Here is a 19,445-nt window from a genome sequence, read left to right as displayed (position 1 = left end):
TCGTAGATTTCGCACATCATTGCGCATATGTTACACAGTAGCCTACAATTACAAAATAGAACTCAATATGATTGAAATATATAGGCCTAACCTATACTGTATTCGTCTTTTAATGCAGTCACCTCGGTTTTCATTTGAAGCATATTTTTATCCTTTGCATGTTTGTAACAATTGCAAAGACATTGGCAACTTTGTATTTGTAGTCAACTTTGTTCTGAAGTTATCGGCGGACACAGAGAGATTATGTTTAGCCAAGATCTTCTGTGTATAAAGTGACGTGGAAGGGCAAAAAAATATTTAACGACGCACTTAGCTGTTCGACGAGTGGTCTGAGGCAGTCCGTAAACAACAAGCATTTTCAAGTGCAACACATTAGTAACGATGGTTTGGGGAAACATCTCAGAGATTTAAGTATTCTCCTACGAAGGTTCTTACGATGAACTTAGCCTTGATATGCTTTAGGGAAACCGGGCCCTGGTCAAAAGTAGTGCACTATGTAGGGCAGGGGGTACTATTTGAGAAGGTCCAGTCACATACTGTAAATGTCCTAGGTGTCAAAGGTCCGGATGGACATTGTCATTTATCGGCATAGTAACAAATCCCCACCTGGCAACCCATGCAACACAAAACTGTTCACACCGATACATTTTAGCAGTTTTAAAGCAAAATTCTAAAGGCACTCGCACATCTGAGCAATCTAATTTGCAGGTGTATGGCAACAATTGAACAAGATGAAGGAAAAAGGAAACCGCACACTGCTCTTGATAGTATCACTGATATTTAATAAGCTAACGTATCGGCCTCACCGCCTTTGTCAGAGCTCTTGTGAATTTAAAAAAATGTGCAACCTTATGTAGAACTAGCCTCAGTTTTAAAGCCAATTTCCTGCAATTCTACACGTTTTGCCATGTCTTATGATACCAGAAAAATCTGTAAAAACAACAACAATTCACAGCTAAATAAATACTAAGTATTTGACTGGACTGAGAACACCTGTTTGAACAACTAAACCCACCATTTGGGATACAGTGGCCATGTATACCAACATTGATTTACAGTAAAAGAGCCTGATGGGATTCCCAACCCCTTTCCAAAACCATTTCCCATCCCAAAACCCTTTCTATCCCCTTCTTCCCATTTACAATTACATTCCCACCCATAACCAATTCCTTCACATTTCCATACCCAATCTCCTCCACACTGTCTCTCAACACATGGGCCCCCAAGGCATGCGTCCTTTGCTGTACTCCCTGTTCACCCACGACTGCGTGGCTAAGCATGACACAAGCTCCATCATCAAGTTCTGATGACACCATGGTTGTCGACCTGATCACTAAACAACGACGAGTCAGCCTACAGGGAAGAGGTACAGTGCCTTCAGAAAGTATTCATACCCCTTGACTTATTTCACATTTTGATGTGTTACAGCCTGAATTCAAAATGAAAAAATGTTTTTGATGCGGCCACCACTATGCCTGAAAATATGGAGAGTGGTACTCAGTAATGTGTTGCATTGGATTTTTCCTAAACATAACACTTTGTGTTCTGGAGAAATTGTTTTCTTCCTTTTTTTTCCACAGTATTACTTTAGTGCCTTGTTGCAAACGTGATGAATTTATTTATTTATATTATTTAAATTTCCAAGAAACTGAAGATCAGCCGTTTCCAGCTATAATAGTAGTGGACAAAAATGGACCAAAAATGTGCTTTTCTTTCAAAAACAAGGATATTTCTAAGTGACCCCAAACTTTTGAAAGGTAGTGTATGTGTGGGGTAAAGATATGAGATAGTCCATGCTACTTATTATGTGACTTGTTAAGCACATTTTTGGGCTTGCCATAACAAAAGGGGTTGAATAATTATTGAGGAGTTTTAAAATAATCTCATTCCACTTTCACATGATAGCATATTTTTGGGCTGTGTAGGTTGTTGACAAAAGATATAAATGTAATACATTTTAAATTCAGGCTTTAACAACAAAATGTGGAAAAAGTCAAGGGGTGAATACTTTCTGAAGGCACTGTAAACTCTCATTGTGGTGCCAGGACAACAACCTCTCCCTCAACCTCAGCAAAACAAAGGAGTTGATTGTTGACTTCAGGAAGCAGGGGAGAGGACACGCCCCGATCCACATTGACGGGACTGCAGTGGAGAGAGAGTCCTCGATGTACGTATCACTAAGAACTTGATATGGACCAACAACACCACCACCACTCTTATCAAGAGAGCGCAACAGCACCTCTACTTCCCAAAGCAGCTGAAGAAATTCAGCATGCCTCCTCTCCAAATACTACCACTGCACCATCTAGAGCGTCCTGCCTGGCTGCATCACTGCCTGGTATGGGACCTGCACCGCCCACGACCGCAAGGCCCTCCAGCGAGTTGTGACGACAGCCCAGTACATCACTTGGGCCGTGCTCCCACCAATTCAGGACATCTACTCAAAACTGTGCCTGAGGAAGTCCCGCAGCATCAAGGACCCTACATACCCCAGCCACAGACTGTTCCCTCCCGATACTTTCTGCCCGACAGTAAGGACCAACAGGATGACCAACAAGCTATCAGACTGCTGAAAACTGACCACCTGCACTGACTCTCCGCACCTTAGCATACATACACTCACTCAGGCACACACATATAGTACATTCACACACATGTAAATATTGTACTATAAATTGCTGAATGCCTTCCTGTATTTACACTAAATGTTTTATTATATTCTACCCGCGTCATTTACTTTTTATTATATTACTTTATTATTTATTACTGCATTATTGAGAGGGAACCTACAAGCATTTCGTTGGACGTTGTATACCATGTGTATGCTGTATATATGACTAATGAAACGTGAAATTTAAACCCATTCCTAACTCCTTCCCAACCATTTCCCCATTTCCATCCACTTCCCCAAACAATTTCCAACCCTTTCCCATCCCATCCCCAGTACCTGAAGGCCTCCAGGACAGTCCTCTCAGGCAGACGAGGAGCCACTCTACTGAAGGCTGTTCTAAAGTCCTCCAGCTTCAGGAAACCACGACCTGCAGAGAAGAGAAAACACAGGTGTAAACACACAAACACACGCAGTACGTACGCACAGGCATGCATGTGCACACATACGGATGGGCGCACACACACACACACACAAAAAAAAGTGGTAGTGCGAGGGAGAGAGAGAGAAAAGAGAGCTGAGTTGGCTGTGGAACAGAGACATCCTGTCTGTCTGAGATAGAGCGACAGTGCCTTCAGAAGGTATTCATACACCTGAACTTATGACACATTTTGTTGTGTTACAGCCTAAATTCAAAATGGATTAAATAGATTTCTTTTAATGACAAAGTGAAAAATTGTTTTTGGCAAATGTATTGAAAATGAAATACAGAAATAGCTCATTTGCATAGGTATTCACACCCCTGAGTCAATACTTTGTAGAATAACCTTTGGCAGCAACTACAACTGTATTTACAACTCTACAAAATTATTTAAGCGCTTTCCACAATTGGATTGTGCAACTTTTGCCGATTATTCTTTTAAAAATTCTTCAAGGTCTGTCAAATTGGTTGTTGATCATTGCTAGACAACCAAACACATTTTGTATTTAGGACAAAAAGTGAATTGCTTGCCACATTTTTTGCAATATTACTTTAGTGCCTTGTTACAAACAGGATGCATGTTTTTGGAGTATTTTAACAAAAGTTCTGAACCTTTCTATAGTTTCTCCAGATTACAAAGTAAAGATACATTTTTGCTAATTGTATTATTGATCGATTGACTATGACTTTCCAAATCACCCAGCAGTGCTATTGTCACACCAGCCTTTACTTTGGCAACCCCTCTTGTTCGTGTTTTCCTGAGAGGAATCTCTCCTACTATTTCCTGAGTACTTTATTATTTTTGCACTTTGGGTTCCGTCCTGCATTTTTGAGTGCTTTAATAAATTTAGTAGTTCTAAACCTGCAACTGCCTCCTGCCTACTCCTCTCAACACTTGTGACAGCTATTTGCAGAGCTCCAGGTAAATGTTGTAATTATTCAGCCATTCCTGAACCTGCGATCAAAAACAAGCAACATATGGACAGTACCAAAACAAATGATCGAATGATTCTGTCTCTTCGCAGCAAAATCTGCAGAGCTGGGATGGTTGTATCCCCCAGATACTGTACGTAAAATTCTTTGGTTGCAAGAATTTTGTCAAATAATTAAAAGTTTTGAATGTGCCAAGGAATCGGTACATCAAAAATCTCTTCCCAACTATTTTGCCATCTGTATGGCACAGCTGTCCATTTTTTGTTTTTAAATGAAACTGGTATTCTTTTATATTTATTACAATTTTCCTTAACCAATTTTGGTCTTTAATGCAGGGCTGACAGAAAAGTTCCTTACCTTCTCCCCCTTCCACTTGCCTCTTCCATTTTTGCAGTTTTTATTATTATTTTATTTAACTAGGCAAGTCAGTTAGAACAAATTCTTAATTACAATGACGGCCTACCGGGAACAGTGGTTTAATTGCCTTGTTCAGGGGCAGAACGACAGATATTTTACCTTGTCAACTCGGGGACTCGATCCAGAAACCTTTCAGTTACTGGCCCAATGCTCTAACCACTAGGCTACCTGCCACCCCATTTTTGTGGTAATGCTACAATTAGTTGATTGTACTTTTGGATAGAGCAGACATTTTCATATATGTTTTGTTAGCTACATGTGTGACATAACTTTACCAGTCCTGTTTATGATATAATTTACTGGCAGCTTCATTAAATAGTACCCGTAAAACAGCAGTCTCAACGTCAACAGTGAAGGAGGCGACTCCGGGATGCTGGCATTCTAGGCAGAGTTCCAGTGTTTGTGTTCTTGCCCATCTTTTCTTTTTATTGGCCAGCCTGAGATATGGCTTTTTCTTTGCAACTCTGCCTAGAAGGCCAGCATCTCGGAGTCGCCTCTTCACTGTTGACGTTGAGACTGTTGTTTTGCAGGTACTATTTAATGAAGCTGCCAGTTGAGGACTTGTAAGGCAAACTACGCACTAATGTACTTGTCTTCTTGCTCAGATGTGCACAGGGGCCTCCCACTCCTCTTTCTATTCTGGTTAGAGCCAGTTTGCGCTGTTATGTGAATGGAGAAGTACACAGCGTTAGATGAGATCTTCAGATCTTCTTGGCAATTTCTCGCATGGAATAGCCTTCATTTCTCAGAACAAGAATAGACTGACGTGTTTCAGAAGAAATGTATTTATTTCTGGCAATTTTCAGCCTGTAATCGAACCCACAAATGCTGATGCTCCAGATTTTTTATTTCACCTTTATTTAACCAGGTCGGCCAGTTGAAAACAAGTTCTCATTTACAACTGCGATCTGGCCAAGATAAAGCAAAGCAGTGCGACAACAACAAAGTTACACAAACAAATGTACAGGCAATAACACAAAATAATAATAGAAAAATCTATATACAGGGTGTACAACTATAGAAGAGTAGGCAGGTAGGCAATAAATAGGCCCACGAGGTGAAAGTTAATGCAATTTAGCATTAATACTGAAGTGATAGATGTGCAGATGATGATGTGCAAGTAGAGATACCGGGGTGCAAAAGAGCAAGAGGAAAAGTAATAATATGGGGATGAGGTAGTCGGGTGTGCTATTTACAGATTGGCTGTGTACAGGTACAGTGATCGGTAAGCTGCTCTGACAGCTGATGCTTAAAGTTAGTGAGGGAGATATAAGTCTCCAGCTTCAGTGATTTTTGCAATTAGTTCCAGTCATTGGCAGGAGAGAACTGGAAAGAAAGTCGCTCTGGATAAGAGCGTCTGCTAAATGACTTAAATGTAAATGTAAAGGCGGCCAAAGGAAGTGTTGATTTTGGGGATGACCAGTGCAATATACCTGCTGGAGCCCGTGATACGGGTGGGTGTTGCTATGGTGACCAGTGAGCTGAGATAAGGCGGGGCTTTACCGAGCAAAGACTTATAGGTGACCTGGAGCTAGTGGGTTTGGCGACGGATATGTAGTGAGGGCCAGCCAATGAGAGCATACAGGTCGCAGTGGTGTGTAGTATATGGTGCTTTGGTGATAACGGATGGCACTGTGATACTCTACTCAGCAAACTGGATGTAGTCTGTTGGGGGTGATTTTGTAAATGACGTTGCCAAAATCAAGGATCGGTAGGATTGTTTTACGAGGGTATGTTTGGCAGCATGAGTGAAGGAGGCTTTGTTTTCGAAATAGGAAGCCAATTCTAGATTTAATTTTGGATTGGAGATGCTTAATGTGAGTCTGGAAGGAGAGTTTACAGTCTAATCAGACACCTAGGTATTTGTAGTTGTCCACATATTCTAGGTCAGAACAGTCCACAGTAGTGATGCTAGTCGAGCCGGAGGGTACGTGTAGCAATCTGTTGAAGAGCATGCACTTAGTTTTACTTGCATTTAAAAGCAGTTTGAGGCCACGGATGGAGTGTTGTATGGCGCTAAAGCTCGTTTGGAGGTTTGTTAGCACAGTGTCCTAAGAAGGGCCAGATGTATACAGAATGGTGTCGTCTGCGTAGAGGTGGATCAGAGAATTGAACCCTGTGGCACCCCCATAGAGACTGCCAGAGGTCCAGACAACAGGCCCTCTGAGAAGTAGTTGGTGAACCAGGCGAGGCAGTCATTTGAGAAGCCAAGGCTATTGAGTCTGCCGATAAGAATGCGGTGATTGACAGAGTTGAAAGCCTTGGCCAGGTCGATGAAGACGGCTGCAAAGTACTGTCTTATCGATGGCGGTTATGATATCGTTTAGGACCTTGAGCATGGCTGAGGTGCACCCATGACCAGCTCGGAAACCAAATTGCATAGTGTAGACATTGTACAGTGGGATTCAAAATGGTCGGTGATCTGTTTATTAACTTGGCGTTCGAAGATTTTAGAAAGGCAGGGCAGGATGGATATAGGTCTATAACAGTTTGAGTCTAGAGTGTCTCCCCCTTTGAAGAGGGGGATGACCGCAGCAGCTTTCCAATCTTTGGGGATCTCAGACGATACGAAAGAGAGGTTGAATAGGCTAGTAATACGGGTTGCAACAATTTCGGCTGATAATTTTAGAAAGATAGGATCCAGATTGTCTAGCCCAGCTGATTTGTTGGGATCCAGATTTTGCAGTTCTTTCAGAACATCAGCTGGATTTGGGTGAAGGAGAAGCAGGGTTTGGGCAAGTTGCTGCAGGGGGTTCTGAGATGTTGGCTGGTATAGGGGTAGCCAGGTGGAAAGTATGGCCAGCCTTAGAAAAATGGGAGAAGCTGGGAGAAGGTGCTCTTATTCTCCATGGACTTTACAGTGTCCCAAAACTTTTTGGAATTAGTGCTACAGGATGCACATTTCTGTTTGAAAAAGCTAGCCTAAACTTTCCTAACAGACTGTGTATATTGGTTCCTGACCTCCCTGAAAAGTTGCATATCGCGGGGGCTATTCGATGCTAATGCAGAACGCCACAGGATGTTTTTGAGCTGGTCAAGGGCAGTCCAGTCTGGGGTGAACCAAGGGCTATATCTGTTCTTAGTTCTGCATTCTTTGTATGGGACATGCTTATTTAGAGGAAAGCACTTTTGAACAGCAACCATGCACACTTTTGAACAGCAACCATGCATCTTCTACTGACGGGACAAGGTCAATATCCTTCCAGGCTATCCAGGCCAGGTCGATTAGAAAGGCCCGCTCGCTGAAGTGTTTTAGGGAGCGTTTGACAGTGATGAGGGGTGGTCATTTAACCGCGGACCCATAATGCATGCAGGCAATGAGGCAGTGATTGCTGAGATCCTGGTTGAAGACAGCAGAGGTGTATTTAGAGGGCAGGTTGGTCAGGATGATATCAGGTTGTACCTGGTAGGTTCCTTGATCATTTGTGTAAGATTGAGGGCATCTAGCTTAGATTGTAGGACGGCTGAGGTGTTAAGCATGTCCCAGTTTAGGTCACCTAACAGTGCGAACTCTGAAGATAGATGGGGGGCGATCAATTCACATATGGTGTCCAGGGCACAGATGGGGGCTGAGGGGGGTCTATAACAAGCGGCAACAGTAAGACTTGTTTCTGGATAGGTGGATTTTTAAAAGTAAAAGCTAGAATTGTTTGGGCACACACCTGGATAGTATGACAGAACTCTGCAGGCTAACTCCTCCCCTTTGGCAGTTCTATCTTGTTGTAAAATGTTATAGTTAGGGATGGAAATTTCAGGATTTTTGATGGCCTTCCTAAGCCAGGATTCAGACACGGCTAGGACATCCGGGTTGGCGGAGTGTGCTAAAGCAGTGAAAAAAACAAACTTAGGGAGGAGGCTTCTAATGTTAACATGCATGAAAACAATGCTTTTTCTGGGCGCATAAGAATAGATTCAAGGCATCATGTACAGACAAGGGTATGGTAGGATGTGAGTACAGTGGAGGTAAGCCTAGGCATTGAGTGACGGACGAGAGAGGTTTTGTCTCTAGAGGCACTATTTAAGCCAGGTGCGGTCACCGCATGTGTGGGGGGTGGAACATAAGGTCTAGCTAAGGCATATTGAGCAGGGCTGGAGGCTCTATAGTGAAAGAAGACAAAAATGACTAACAAAAACAGCAATAGACAAGGCATATTGACATTAGGGAGAGGCATGTGTAGCCGAGTGATCATAGGGTCCAGTGAGTAGCCTTTTAAAATGATAAACTTGGATTAGCTAACACAATGTGCCATTGGAACACAGGAGTGATGGTTGCTGATAATGGGCCTCTGTACGCCTATGTAGATACTTTTTTAAATCAGCCGTTTCCAGCTACAAATAGTAATTTACAACATTAACAATGTCTACACTGTATTTCGGATCAATTTGATGTTATTTTAAAAATTGACCAAAAAAAAAGGATTTTCTGTCAAAAACATGGACATTTCTAAGTGACGCCAAACCTTTGAAGCAGAAAGTCCGGGTAGCCATTTGATTAACAGCTTTGGGTTGGAAGCTGTTCAGGAGCCTTTTGGTCGAAGACTTGGCGGTTCAGTACCGCTTGCCGTGTGGTAGCACAGATTGTGACTTGGGTGGCTGGAATCTTTGACTATTTTTAGGGCTTTCTTCTGACAATGCCTGGTACAGAGGTCCTGGATGACAGGGAGCTCATACACACTACCCTCTGTAGCGCATTGCGGTCGGATGCCGAGCAGTTGCCATACCAAGCGATGATGCAGCCAGTCAAGATGCTATCAATGGTGCAGCTGTATAATTTTGAGGATCTGAGGATCAATCTTTTCAGCCTCCTGAGGGGAAAGAGGCATTGTTGTGCCCTCTTCATGACTGTGTTGGTGTGTTAGAAACAAGGGATGCAGATTTTTGTCCGATTACCGATATCCAATATTTTCCTTGCCAATTAATCTGATACCGATATTTTAAAAATTGAAGCATTCTAGTACAGTTACAGCGACCTTTAAAGCATTCTAGTACAGTGAAATAGTTGAAACACACACTAATCAAACAGTTTTTTTGTTGGCAATTACATTTGTCCCCATTACCAGTAAAACATCATCAAACCCTAGTTAGGATTGAACTTTCTCCCCTCCTCGGGAAATAATAGCAGCACAAAACTTGCATATGGTCTTTGTTATCTTCCTTTGAAACTTCCAAGATAGATCCACACAGCAGACATTGTGGGCTAGGTTAGGAATGCCGTGTTGCGCTATATTTTCCGTGGCGTCATTACGTCATCTACCCATGTTATATAGGTATGCACGTTAGCTCTGACATCGGTTTTGCACATCGGCATTAAACTAGACAGACATCGGGCCAATGCCGGATGTTGGCATTTTAGCACAATATCGTCCGATTCAGATATGCTTACCAATATATCGAGCATCACTAGTTAGGACCATGATAGGACACTGAGGAACTTGAAACTCTTGACCATCTCCACTACAGCCCCATTCGATGTGAATGGGGGTGTGCTCGGCCCTCTGTTTCCTGTAATCCACGACCAGCTCCTTTGAGGGACAGGTTGTTGTCGTCTCTGACCTCAGCCTTATAGGCTGTCTCATCGTCGTCGGTGCTCAGGCCTACCACCGTCACGTCGTCTGCAAACTTAACGATGTTGGAGTTGTGTGTGGCCACACAGTCGTGGGTGAACACGGAATACAGGAGGTGGCTAAGCATGCACTCCTGAGGGGCCCCAGTGTTGAGTGTTAGCGTGGCGGATGTATTTTTTCCTACCGCCACCACCTAAGGGTGGCCTGTCAGAAAGTCCAGTATCCAATTTAAGAGGGAGGTGTTTAATCCCAGGGTCCTTAGTTTAGTGTTGAGCTGTAGTCAATGAACAGCATTCTCACGAAGGTGTTCCTTTTGTCCAGGTGGGAAAAGGCAGTGTGGAGTGCAATAAGAGATAGTGTCATCTGTGGATATGTTGGGGCGGCATGCGAATTGAAGTGGGTCTGGGGTGTCTGGGATGATGACGTTGATGTGAGCCATGACCATCCTTTCAAAGCATTTTATGGCTATAGATATGAGTGCTACGGGACAATAATAATTTAGACAGGTTGCCTTGGCGTTTTTGGGCACAGGGACTATGATAGTCTGCTTGAAACATGTAGATATTACAGACGGGGTCCGGCAGAGGTTGAAAATGTCAGTGAAGACACCTGACAGTTGGTCCGCGCATGCTCGGAGTATGCATCCTGGTAATCTGTCTTGCTCTGCGGCCTTGTGAATGTTAAGCTGTTTAAAAAGGTCTCACTCACAACAGCTACAGAGAGTGTGATCACACAATCGTCCGGAACAGCTGATGCTCTCATGCATGGTTCAGTGTTTGCCTCAAAGAGAGTATAGAAGGCATTTAGCTCATCTGGTAGGTTTGCGTCACTGGGCAGCTCGCAGCTGGGTTTCCCTTTGTTATCCGTGATAGTTTGCAAACCCTGCCACATTCGACGAGTATCAGATGTGGTGTAGTAGGATTTGATTTTCGGCCTGTATTGACACTGTCTGTTTCATGGTTCGGCGTAGCAGGATTTCTTATAAGCGTCCAGATTTGTGTCCCGCTTCTTAAAAGCGGCAGCTCTACCCTTCAGATCAGTGTGGATGTTTCCTGTAATCCATGGCTTTTGGTTAGTATGTGCGGTCACAGCGGGAATGACGTCGTCAATGCACTTATTAATGAAGCCCGGTGACTGATGTGGTAAACTACTCAATGCCATCGGATGAATCCCGGAATATATTCCAATCTGTGCTAGCGAAACAGTCCTGAAGATTAGTGTCCTCTTCATCTGACTACTTCCATATTGAGCGCATCACTGGTACTTCCTGTTTGAGTTTTTGATTGTAAACAGGAATTAAGAGGATGGAGTTATGGTTAGATTTGCCAAATGGAGGGTGAGGGAGAGCTTTGAGTGCATCTCTGTGGTTAGGTTAGTATTGTGGAGTAACAACGCTGTTGATCCATCCTCAGTTTCCTCCTATTACAGCCATTAAACTCTGTAACTGTTTTAAAAAGTCACCATTGGTTTCCTTCTTCTCCGGCAACTGAGTTAGGAAGGACCACTGTACCTTTGTAGTGACTGGGTGTATTGATACACCATGCAAAGTGTAATGAATAACTTCACCATGCTCAAAGGGAATAGGTGCCCTTTTTGCAAGGCAAGGGTTTGAATACTTTCTGAAGACATATAAAGTTATAATACTAAGGCACATACATGATGAGTGGGTGTATATATACAGTATATAAACTCAGCAAAAAAATTAAATGTCCTCTCACTGTCAACTGTGTTTACTTTCATCAAAAGTGTGGGGGGAGGGGGGGGGGTTCAAAATAAAAAAAAATCCATATCTGGTGTGTCCATTATGTAACCAGTTCTTGCTGTGAGATGTTACCCCACTCTTCCACCAAGGCACCTGCAAGTTCCCGGACATTTCTGGGGGGAATGGCCCTAGCCCTCACCCTCCGATCCAACAGGTCCCAGACATGTTCAATGGGATTGAGACCCGGGCTCTTCGCTGTCTTACTGGAAATCAGCCATCCTGCTCATTCTGTGTGTGGTGGCATTGTCATGCTGGAGGGTCATGTCAGGATGAGCCTGCAGGAAGGGTACCACATGAGGGAGGAGGATGTCTTCCCTGTAACGCACAGCGTTGAGATTGCCTGCAATGACAACAAGCTCAGTCCGATGATGCTGTGACACACCGCCCCAGACCATGACGGACCCTCCACCTCCATATCGATCCCGCTCCAGAGTACAGGCCTCGGTGTAACGCACATTCCTTCGACGATAAATGCAAATCCGACCATCACCCCTGGTGAGACAAAACCGCGACTCCAGTGAAGAGCACTTTTAGCCAGTTCTGGCTGGTCCAGCGACAGTGATGTCTGGTGAGGACCTGCCTTACAACAGGCCTACAAGCCCTCAGTCCAGCCTCTCTCAGCCTATTGCAGACAGTCTGAGCACTGATGGAGGGATTATGCGTTCCTGGTGTAACTCGGGCAGCTGTTGTTGCCATCCTGTACCTGTCCCACAGGTGTGATGTTCGGATGTACCGATCCTGTGCAGGTGTTGTTACACGTGGTCTGCCACTGAGAGGATGATCAGCTGTCCGTCTCGTCTCCCTGTAGCGCTGTCTTTGGCGTTTTACAGTAAAGACATTGCAATTTATTGCGCTGGCCACATCTGCAGTCCTCATGCCTCCTTGCAGCATGCCTAAGGCACGTTCACGCAGATGAGCAGGGACGCTGGGAATCTTTCTTTTGTCTGTAGACACTCTTACACTCTTAGTGTCCTAAGTTTTCATAACTGTGACCTTAATTGCCTACCTTCTGTAAGCATATTAACGACCGTTCCACAGGTGCATGTTCATTAATTGTTTATGGTTCATTGAACAAGCATGGGAAACAGTGTTTAAACCCTTTACAATGAAGATCTGTGAAGTTATTTGGATTTTTAAAAATTATTTTTGAAAGACAGGGTCCTGAAAAGGGATGTTTGTGCTGAGTTTGTGTGTGAACACTATTATTCCAGACCCCAATTATTATCAAGCTGTTGTCAAAAGAGCCAATTAATTATTAATGCAGTCGAGCAGTATGCCATGAATCACACACACACAGACATGCAAACACACACAACACACACAGACACAGACACACAGTGTCTAGCATCACACCATAAAAAATGCTTTGAGGATGCAGTTTCAGGCAGCCATTAAAGAAACCAGCCGTTGTCACACACACAAAGGTCCTCGTCTGTAATGGCGGGTGAGAGGGTTAATGAAGACAGTCCCTGGGCCATTTACTTCAGAGTTAATCATCACGGTCACCTGACACACAGACACTCCTCTGCGGATATAAAACTCTGCCAAAAAAATGTTACATTTATGAATTACACTCGTGCTTTCCAACAGAACAAAGAGTGGGAATGATCTTCTACAGAGCGCACACACACCAGAGGATTAATTTCAGTGTTCTGTTTTTCAGTTTAGATACAAAAGGGAACTAAGTGTGTGTGTACAGCGCAATTCAGAAAGTATTCAGAACCCTTGACTTTCCACATTTTGCTACATTACATCCTTATTGTAAAATTGAATAAGGCTGCCACTCAAGGACATTCAGAGACTTGTCCCAAAGTCCCTGCATTGTCTTGGATGTGTGGAATGTGTTGTTGGAAGGTGAGCATTCACCCTAGTCTGAGGTACTGAACACTCTGGAGCAGGTTTTCATCAAGGATCTCTCTGAACTTTGCTCCGTTCATCTTCACCTCGATTCTGACTAGTCTCCCAGTCCATGCCACTGAAAAACATCCCCAGAGCATGATGCTGCCACCGCCATGCTTCACCGTAGATGGATGGTGCCAGGTTTCCTCCAGACGTGACGCTTGGCATTCAGGCAAAAGCGTTCAATTTTGGTTTCATCAGACCAGAGAATCTGATTTGTCATGGTCTGAGAGTCTTTAAGGGCTTTTTTGGCAAACTCAAAGCGGGCTGCCATGTGCCTTTTACTGAGGAGTGGCTTCCGTCTGGCCACTCTACCATAAAGGCCTTATTGGTGAAGTGCTGCAGAGATGGTTTTCCTTCAAGAAGGTTCTCCCATCACCACAGAGGAACTCTAGATCACTGTCAGAGTGACCGTCTGCTTCTCGGTCACCTCCCTTGACCAAGGCCCTTCTCCCCCGATTGCTCAGTTTGGCAAGGCAGCCAGCTCTAGGAAGAGTCTTGGTGGTTCCAAACTGCTTCCATTTAAGAATTATGGAGGCCACTGTGTCCTTGGGGATCTTCAATGCTGCAGAAATTTGTTGGTGCCCTTCCCCAGATCTGTACCTCGACACAATCCTGTCTTGGAGCTCTACAGACAATTCCTTTGACCTCATGGCTTGATTTTTGCTCTGACATGCACTGTCAACTGTGAGATCTTATATTAACAGGTGTGTGCCTTTCCAAATCATGTCCAATCAATTGAATTTGCCACAGGTGGACTCCCAAGTTGTAGAAGCATGTCAAGGTAGAAGCATCTCAAGGATGATCAATGGAAACAGGATGGACCCGAGTTCAACTTCGAGTCTCATAGCAAAGGGTCTGGAATACTTACGTAAATAATGTATCTGTTTTTCAAGTTTTATACATTTGCAAAAATGTCTAAAAGCCTGTTTTCACTTTGTTATTATGGTGCATTGGTATGTAGATTGGTGAGGAAAAACATTTATTTAATCCATTTTAGAATAAGGCTGTTTGTAACAAATTGTCAAAAAAGTCAAGGGGTCTGAATACTTTCAGAAGGCACTGTGTGTGTGTGTGTGTGTGTGTGTGTGTGTGTGTGTGTGTGTGTGTGTGTGTGTGTGTGTGCGCACGTCAAGGCCTAGAGCACCCTCTTCTGGCGAAAGAAAAGCCAAAGAGAAGAAAGGGGGATTGAGAGAAGGGGGTGGAGATAGAGATGGATAGATGGAGGAACAGAGAATGAGTGATAGAGAGATGGGAGCAAGACAGAGAGAGATGGAGGGGGGGGGGGGTGTACAGTACATACAGTTCACATCAAAGGTGTTGAAGATCTGTCTGGTTTGCTGGTAGTGGTCATCTGATGACAACTTCTTGCCCATGAGACACATAAACATCTCTATACAAACCCCTAGAGAGAGATGGGGGAGGGGGGGGAGAGGGAGATAAATAAAGAGTCTTCTTCCTTTACATGGTGGTAACAGTAACATACATATCACCTTACAAATGCACGCACACACACAAATGCCAGGCAGAGTGTCTGGCAGTGAATGAAAGCGTGCTGTGTGGGGGCTTCTTCAGCACAAGTCTCGCTCAGGGCTTCAAAAGAAGGTGGAGAAAAGGAGTCAGCGCTGGGGAGAATAGAGCGATAGAGAGAGAGCAAGAGAGCGAGAGAGGGAGAACTGGAAAGAGCAGTGCCAAGCTTTCACAGGAAGGGAAGAATAGAGGTGTGTTTGGATGAGGGAGGGTGTCGTGTGTGTGTGTGTTTTGAATCTGATTCTGATTCTGTTAGCCGCACGGTGGCCCCTACCAAAGATCTGTGACTATGACTCACCACATGGCAAGCGTACCCAGCAACCGTGCCTAGCTAATTGAGAGTACTTCATGCACGCACCCTGGTCTCTCACAGACCAACGTCCCTGGTCTCTCACAGACCAACGTCTTGATCATTAGACCAAGATTAAATTATTTTGTGCTGAGGGGGGCACTGATTTTGAAGTTGCAGGCAGGGCTACCTCATCACAAGACTATGAGCCTGACTCATGTCCGCTATACTTAGCACACCGGTTAGGGGTGAGAGAAAGAAGGGCCGGTGGAGGCTAAAACTTCCTACAGGACTTCCTATAGGGATAGATTGAAATTGTCAAATAAATCTAACAATAAAACCACTCAGAGGACAACACAGGAAAGTTTGAAAACATATTTCCAAATACAAACATAACAGTCCTAGGCTACACAGTAGACCTAGCCTACTAGGCATACTCGGGTTCCACATGTAACAAATAACAAAACAATGCACAGGACAACACTGTCATAGGCTAGAGCAGGACTCCCTTACTAGATAAACGATCTCAGGCTCCTAAACGGAGTTAAGATGATGCTCATATCTCGCAAAAGGTTAATGGCTCGAAAGTGTTCGGGTAAGAAAATGGCATCATCAGCAGAAAATTAGTTAGTAATGGTAAACATAAAAAAAATGTAAGTTGACAATAAAAACAAAACAAAAACAGTTAAGATTTCGTTGGCAGCTCATAAACCTTTAGCTAAACGTTTTTTTCAGCTAGCTAAGTCAATAGATAGAGCCTGTCAGCTGTAATCTGCAAATTGCGATTTAACATTCTAAACCTAACTGCTGTTTATCCAGTTAGCTAGTGTTACTAGCTAGCCAGCCAGTTTGTTACTAGCTAGCCAGCCAGCCATCAGCATAGTGCTAGTAGCCTATAGTTGATAGGTTCCTTATTTTAGCAACGCCACACAAAAAAAATATCATATGGCAAAAATTGAAGGCACTATGTGCCTGCTTTTCGTGTTGTAGCACACAAGCACGCAACCTAAGATCAGGGCAGGCGGAATAGACTCGCTATCTTACATAAGACAATGGTAGAACACAGTATTGGTAGTTAGTTTCTTGCCAACGGCCTCTGTTTAACCCCTATGAGGGGCTGTGCTTTAAATGAGCCACAGAGAGAGACAGTCTAGCCAAGCCCACACCCACACTGCCTGGCCCCATTCACTCTTAGCCAGCCACACACATTCTTGATCTCTCCCTCTAGTTAGCCACCCACTCTGTCTCTTCCCACCATCACCACCAATTTACTAATCATACCACATCCAGAGGAGCCGTTTAATTCATTGCTCGCTCTCTATTCCGCTCGCTCTCTCCCAGAAAATGTAAAGGATGGTGAAATATTTAATTGCATCAACCATGCCACTATCTAAATTCTTTCTCTTCACCCCCCTTTACCCTCAATCCCTCCCTCGTTTTCTCTTACTGGGCAATGTACAGATTAAAATTTAGCTCCTGGCTTTAAAAACAAAAGAGAAATGACTTCCTAATCTTTAACCATTTAACATCTTCCTTCAATAGCCCCGTATCTGTCTAGTCAGCCACCTTCTCATCTCCACTCTCTCTATCCCCCTCCCGTCTGCATGTCAAGAAGCCCCCAGTTAAAGCGTTGGCCGCATGTCGTCACAATAACAATTACACTGCACCGCAAGCCTTTTGTGAGGCATTCTTTTAATTACTGGAAATGTGTAAAACGATTACACCCAATCTAAATCAAGCGTTCCCTCTTGTTTTATCTCGTTTCCTTCCATTTCACCAGGATGGATTGGAATGATACACTGAATAGGTTGCTTTGTTTTGGTTTTGTCTTCCACCATCCCATTTTAAATGGAGATAGCGGCTAAATGCTGCACGGTGGATGTTTTGCTGTGTGTGTGTGTGCTTACACATCAGCATGGGTCCCCCTACTTTGCGTCTCAGTTGGAGGGCTGCCTGTCGTGGCCATAAGTGGTACTGTGATGAACAGCGTATGAAACTGTAATGACGTCTAAACTGCGGGCACGCTATAAATTAATCTAAAAAAGCCATTGAGGCTGTCAGAGGATAGCTGCAGGCAGGCACTCGTGTATGTCTGTCTGTGAGTGAGAGAGGTTGAGCAACTCGTCTCAAATTAAATACGGTCTGCGATTGCTGTTCTCAAATTAAATATGGCCTGCGATGGCTGTTCAGAGGCTATGTCCTGTGGCTATATCTTCCACTTGTTCATCAAAACACACACACATATATATTGGAGTGCTCCCGTTCAGCACGACTGGACGTGGGAAGATTGAGTCACCATCATATTTACATAAATCGACACATCAAGGATATACAGTATGAGCTAAAAGTGCGGATGGTGTACATATTTTCTAATTTCTGAGTGCTCGTATGACACACACACACACACACAGTAATATGTACTCATTCTGTCACAACAGCATTGTGCTTGTTGGAGAACTGAGAACGGTTCCTGGTACGGTCAGACTTACCTGGTGAATCTTTTGCCTGGGCTTGATCCATTAACATGTTGGTTTCAGACTGCAACATACAAGCAAGCACAAGGAAATTAAAGACTGACCTGATAGATGACAGAGGAAATGTAATCTACTTGAAATGAAGTGTTAATAATTTTTCCTAAGAGATCCCATTTGATATTTATCAGTGTAGTTTTTGTGAAGTGATTATCATGCAAATTAGCCAGGTCACAAAGAAAGGTTAGAGAATACTTTTTAAAACTAACTAAAACTAAGTACACCGGCGCCATCTTGTGGAATGAAATGAACATTGCTTCACTGCTCCTTAAATTCAACTTGAACGAGGCTGGACACAACCACACCACTGTAGCTCTGGTCCATTATTGCGTGACACGAGGCAACTCGTTGTCTTCGTGCGATGGACCAGAGCTAGCACAACTGTACATGGGGGGGGTCTACACCGTATGAAAGTGGAACTTCCGGTTGTCTCGCTAAGAATTGGCTTAACATTTTCATCGTCAAATTCATGAAAATAGTCATATAATATATATATATATATAAATGTATACGTGTTAATTAACTTACCATATGCCGGTTTTCAACGTATTTGATGGCCAAGAAGCACGAAGCCAAAAAGTTACAGTGCCACTGTTTCCTTAGAACTACAACTCCAACCAGCTGTCTCACTTTCGATACCTTAACGGTCTACAAAAAAAGTAGAAATATATATATATTTTTCTAAAAGTACTGGCTGGCAATGTTTAGTAAAAAAAACAAAAAACGAACACACACCAAATGGCCTCTAACTAACGGGTTCTTACCGTCCTGTAAGTCCTCGGCTCGAGCAGGCACGCTCCGGCATGCTATCAAGGCCGCAGCTGTGGCAACCCAATGAGCACTGGCTACCCTTTTCGGACAGGGACCTTTGTTAGCAAGGTTCTGTCCCCCCCATAGTGAAGAATTGTGTTGTTTTGATGCGTGGCTACACTGCGTAGCTACAGTGGCATGATCTGATCTTGTGCACCTGCTTGATGATGGCTAACGTTAGCTGGCTAACTGATGAGCTAGATTGATCAACGACAACCCAGGGCGTAGGTTTAACTACTTTTAATAACTAGATAAATCCGCTAGCAATAGAACAGTGTGTAGCCGTGTAAAGGCACACTATCAACAACCACTGTGTGGGTGGCGCATTGTATTATGGTAGTGCAGTCTTTGTTATTAACACACTACATACTAAACTACCTTGTTTTTCTAGCTAGCCACATACTTATGTTGTTTATATCTTATTTAAACTGGCTGACTTGCTATCTATAATGAGAATGTATTAATTAGTTGGTTAAAGTCTATACAATATAAAACCACATAGCCAAGTAGAGCAACATACTGTAGCTATCAAAACAACATTTGTCTCTATGGGGGCCACAGAACCTTGAAAAGGGTAGCCCATACACATTGGGTTGCCACACAGGAGTTCAATTGATACTA

General features: G+C 43.6%; 1 protein-coding gene across 5 annotated transcripts in view; it reads right to left on the bottom strand.

Moving 5' to 3' along the window:
• efcab11 (EF-hand calcium binding domain 11) overlaps positions 1–19,445 on the bottom strand; it is a 79,186-nt gene that overhangs the window by 43,381 nt on the left and 16,360 nt on the right. For 2 of the 5 annotated variants that reach the window (XM_029687513.2, XM_029687514.2), the window contains exons 3-6: positions 18,543–18,662; positions 17,973–18,021; positions 14,968–15,069; positions 2,948–3,038 (exon numbers count right to left, since the gene is read on the bottom strand). In XM_029687513.2, the coding sequence (XP_029543373.2) occupies positions 2,948–3,038; positions 14,968–15,069; positions 17,973–18,021; positions 18,543–18,662 (362 nt within the window). The remainder of the gene's footprint in view (positions 1–2,947; positions 3,039–14,967; positions 15,070–17,972; positions 18,022–18,542; positions 18,663–19,445) is intronic. The other 3 variants (XM_029687515.2, XM_029687516.2, XM_029687517.2) reach the window with 3 other exon arrangements.

Source organism: Oncorhynchus nerka, linkage group LG18 (assembly GCF_034236695.1).
Source record: "Oncorhynchus nerka isolate Pitt River linkage group LG18, Oner_Uvic_2.0, whole genome shotgun sequence".
NCBI lineage: Eukaryota > Metazoa > Chordata > Actinopteri > Salmoniformes > Salmonidae > Oncorhynchus > Oncorhynchus nerka.
Note: the sequence above shows the minus strand (reverse complement) of the source record. Positions and strands in the feature narration are given on the sequence as shown.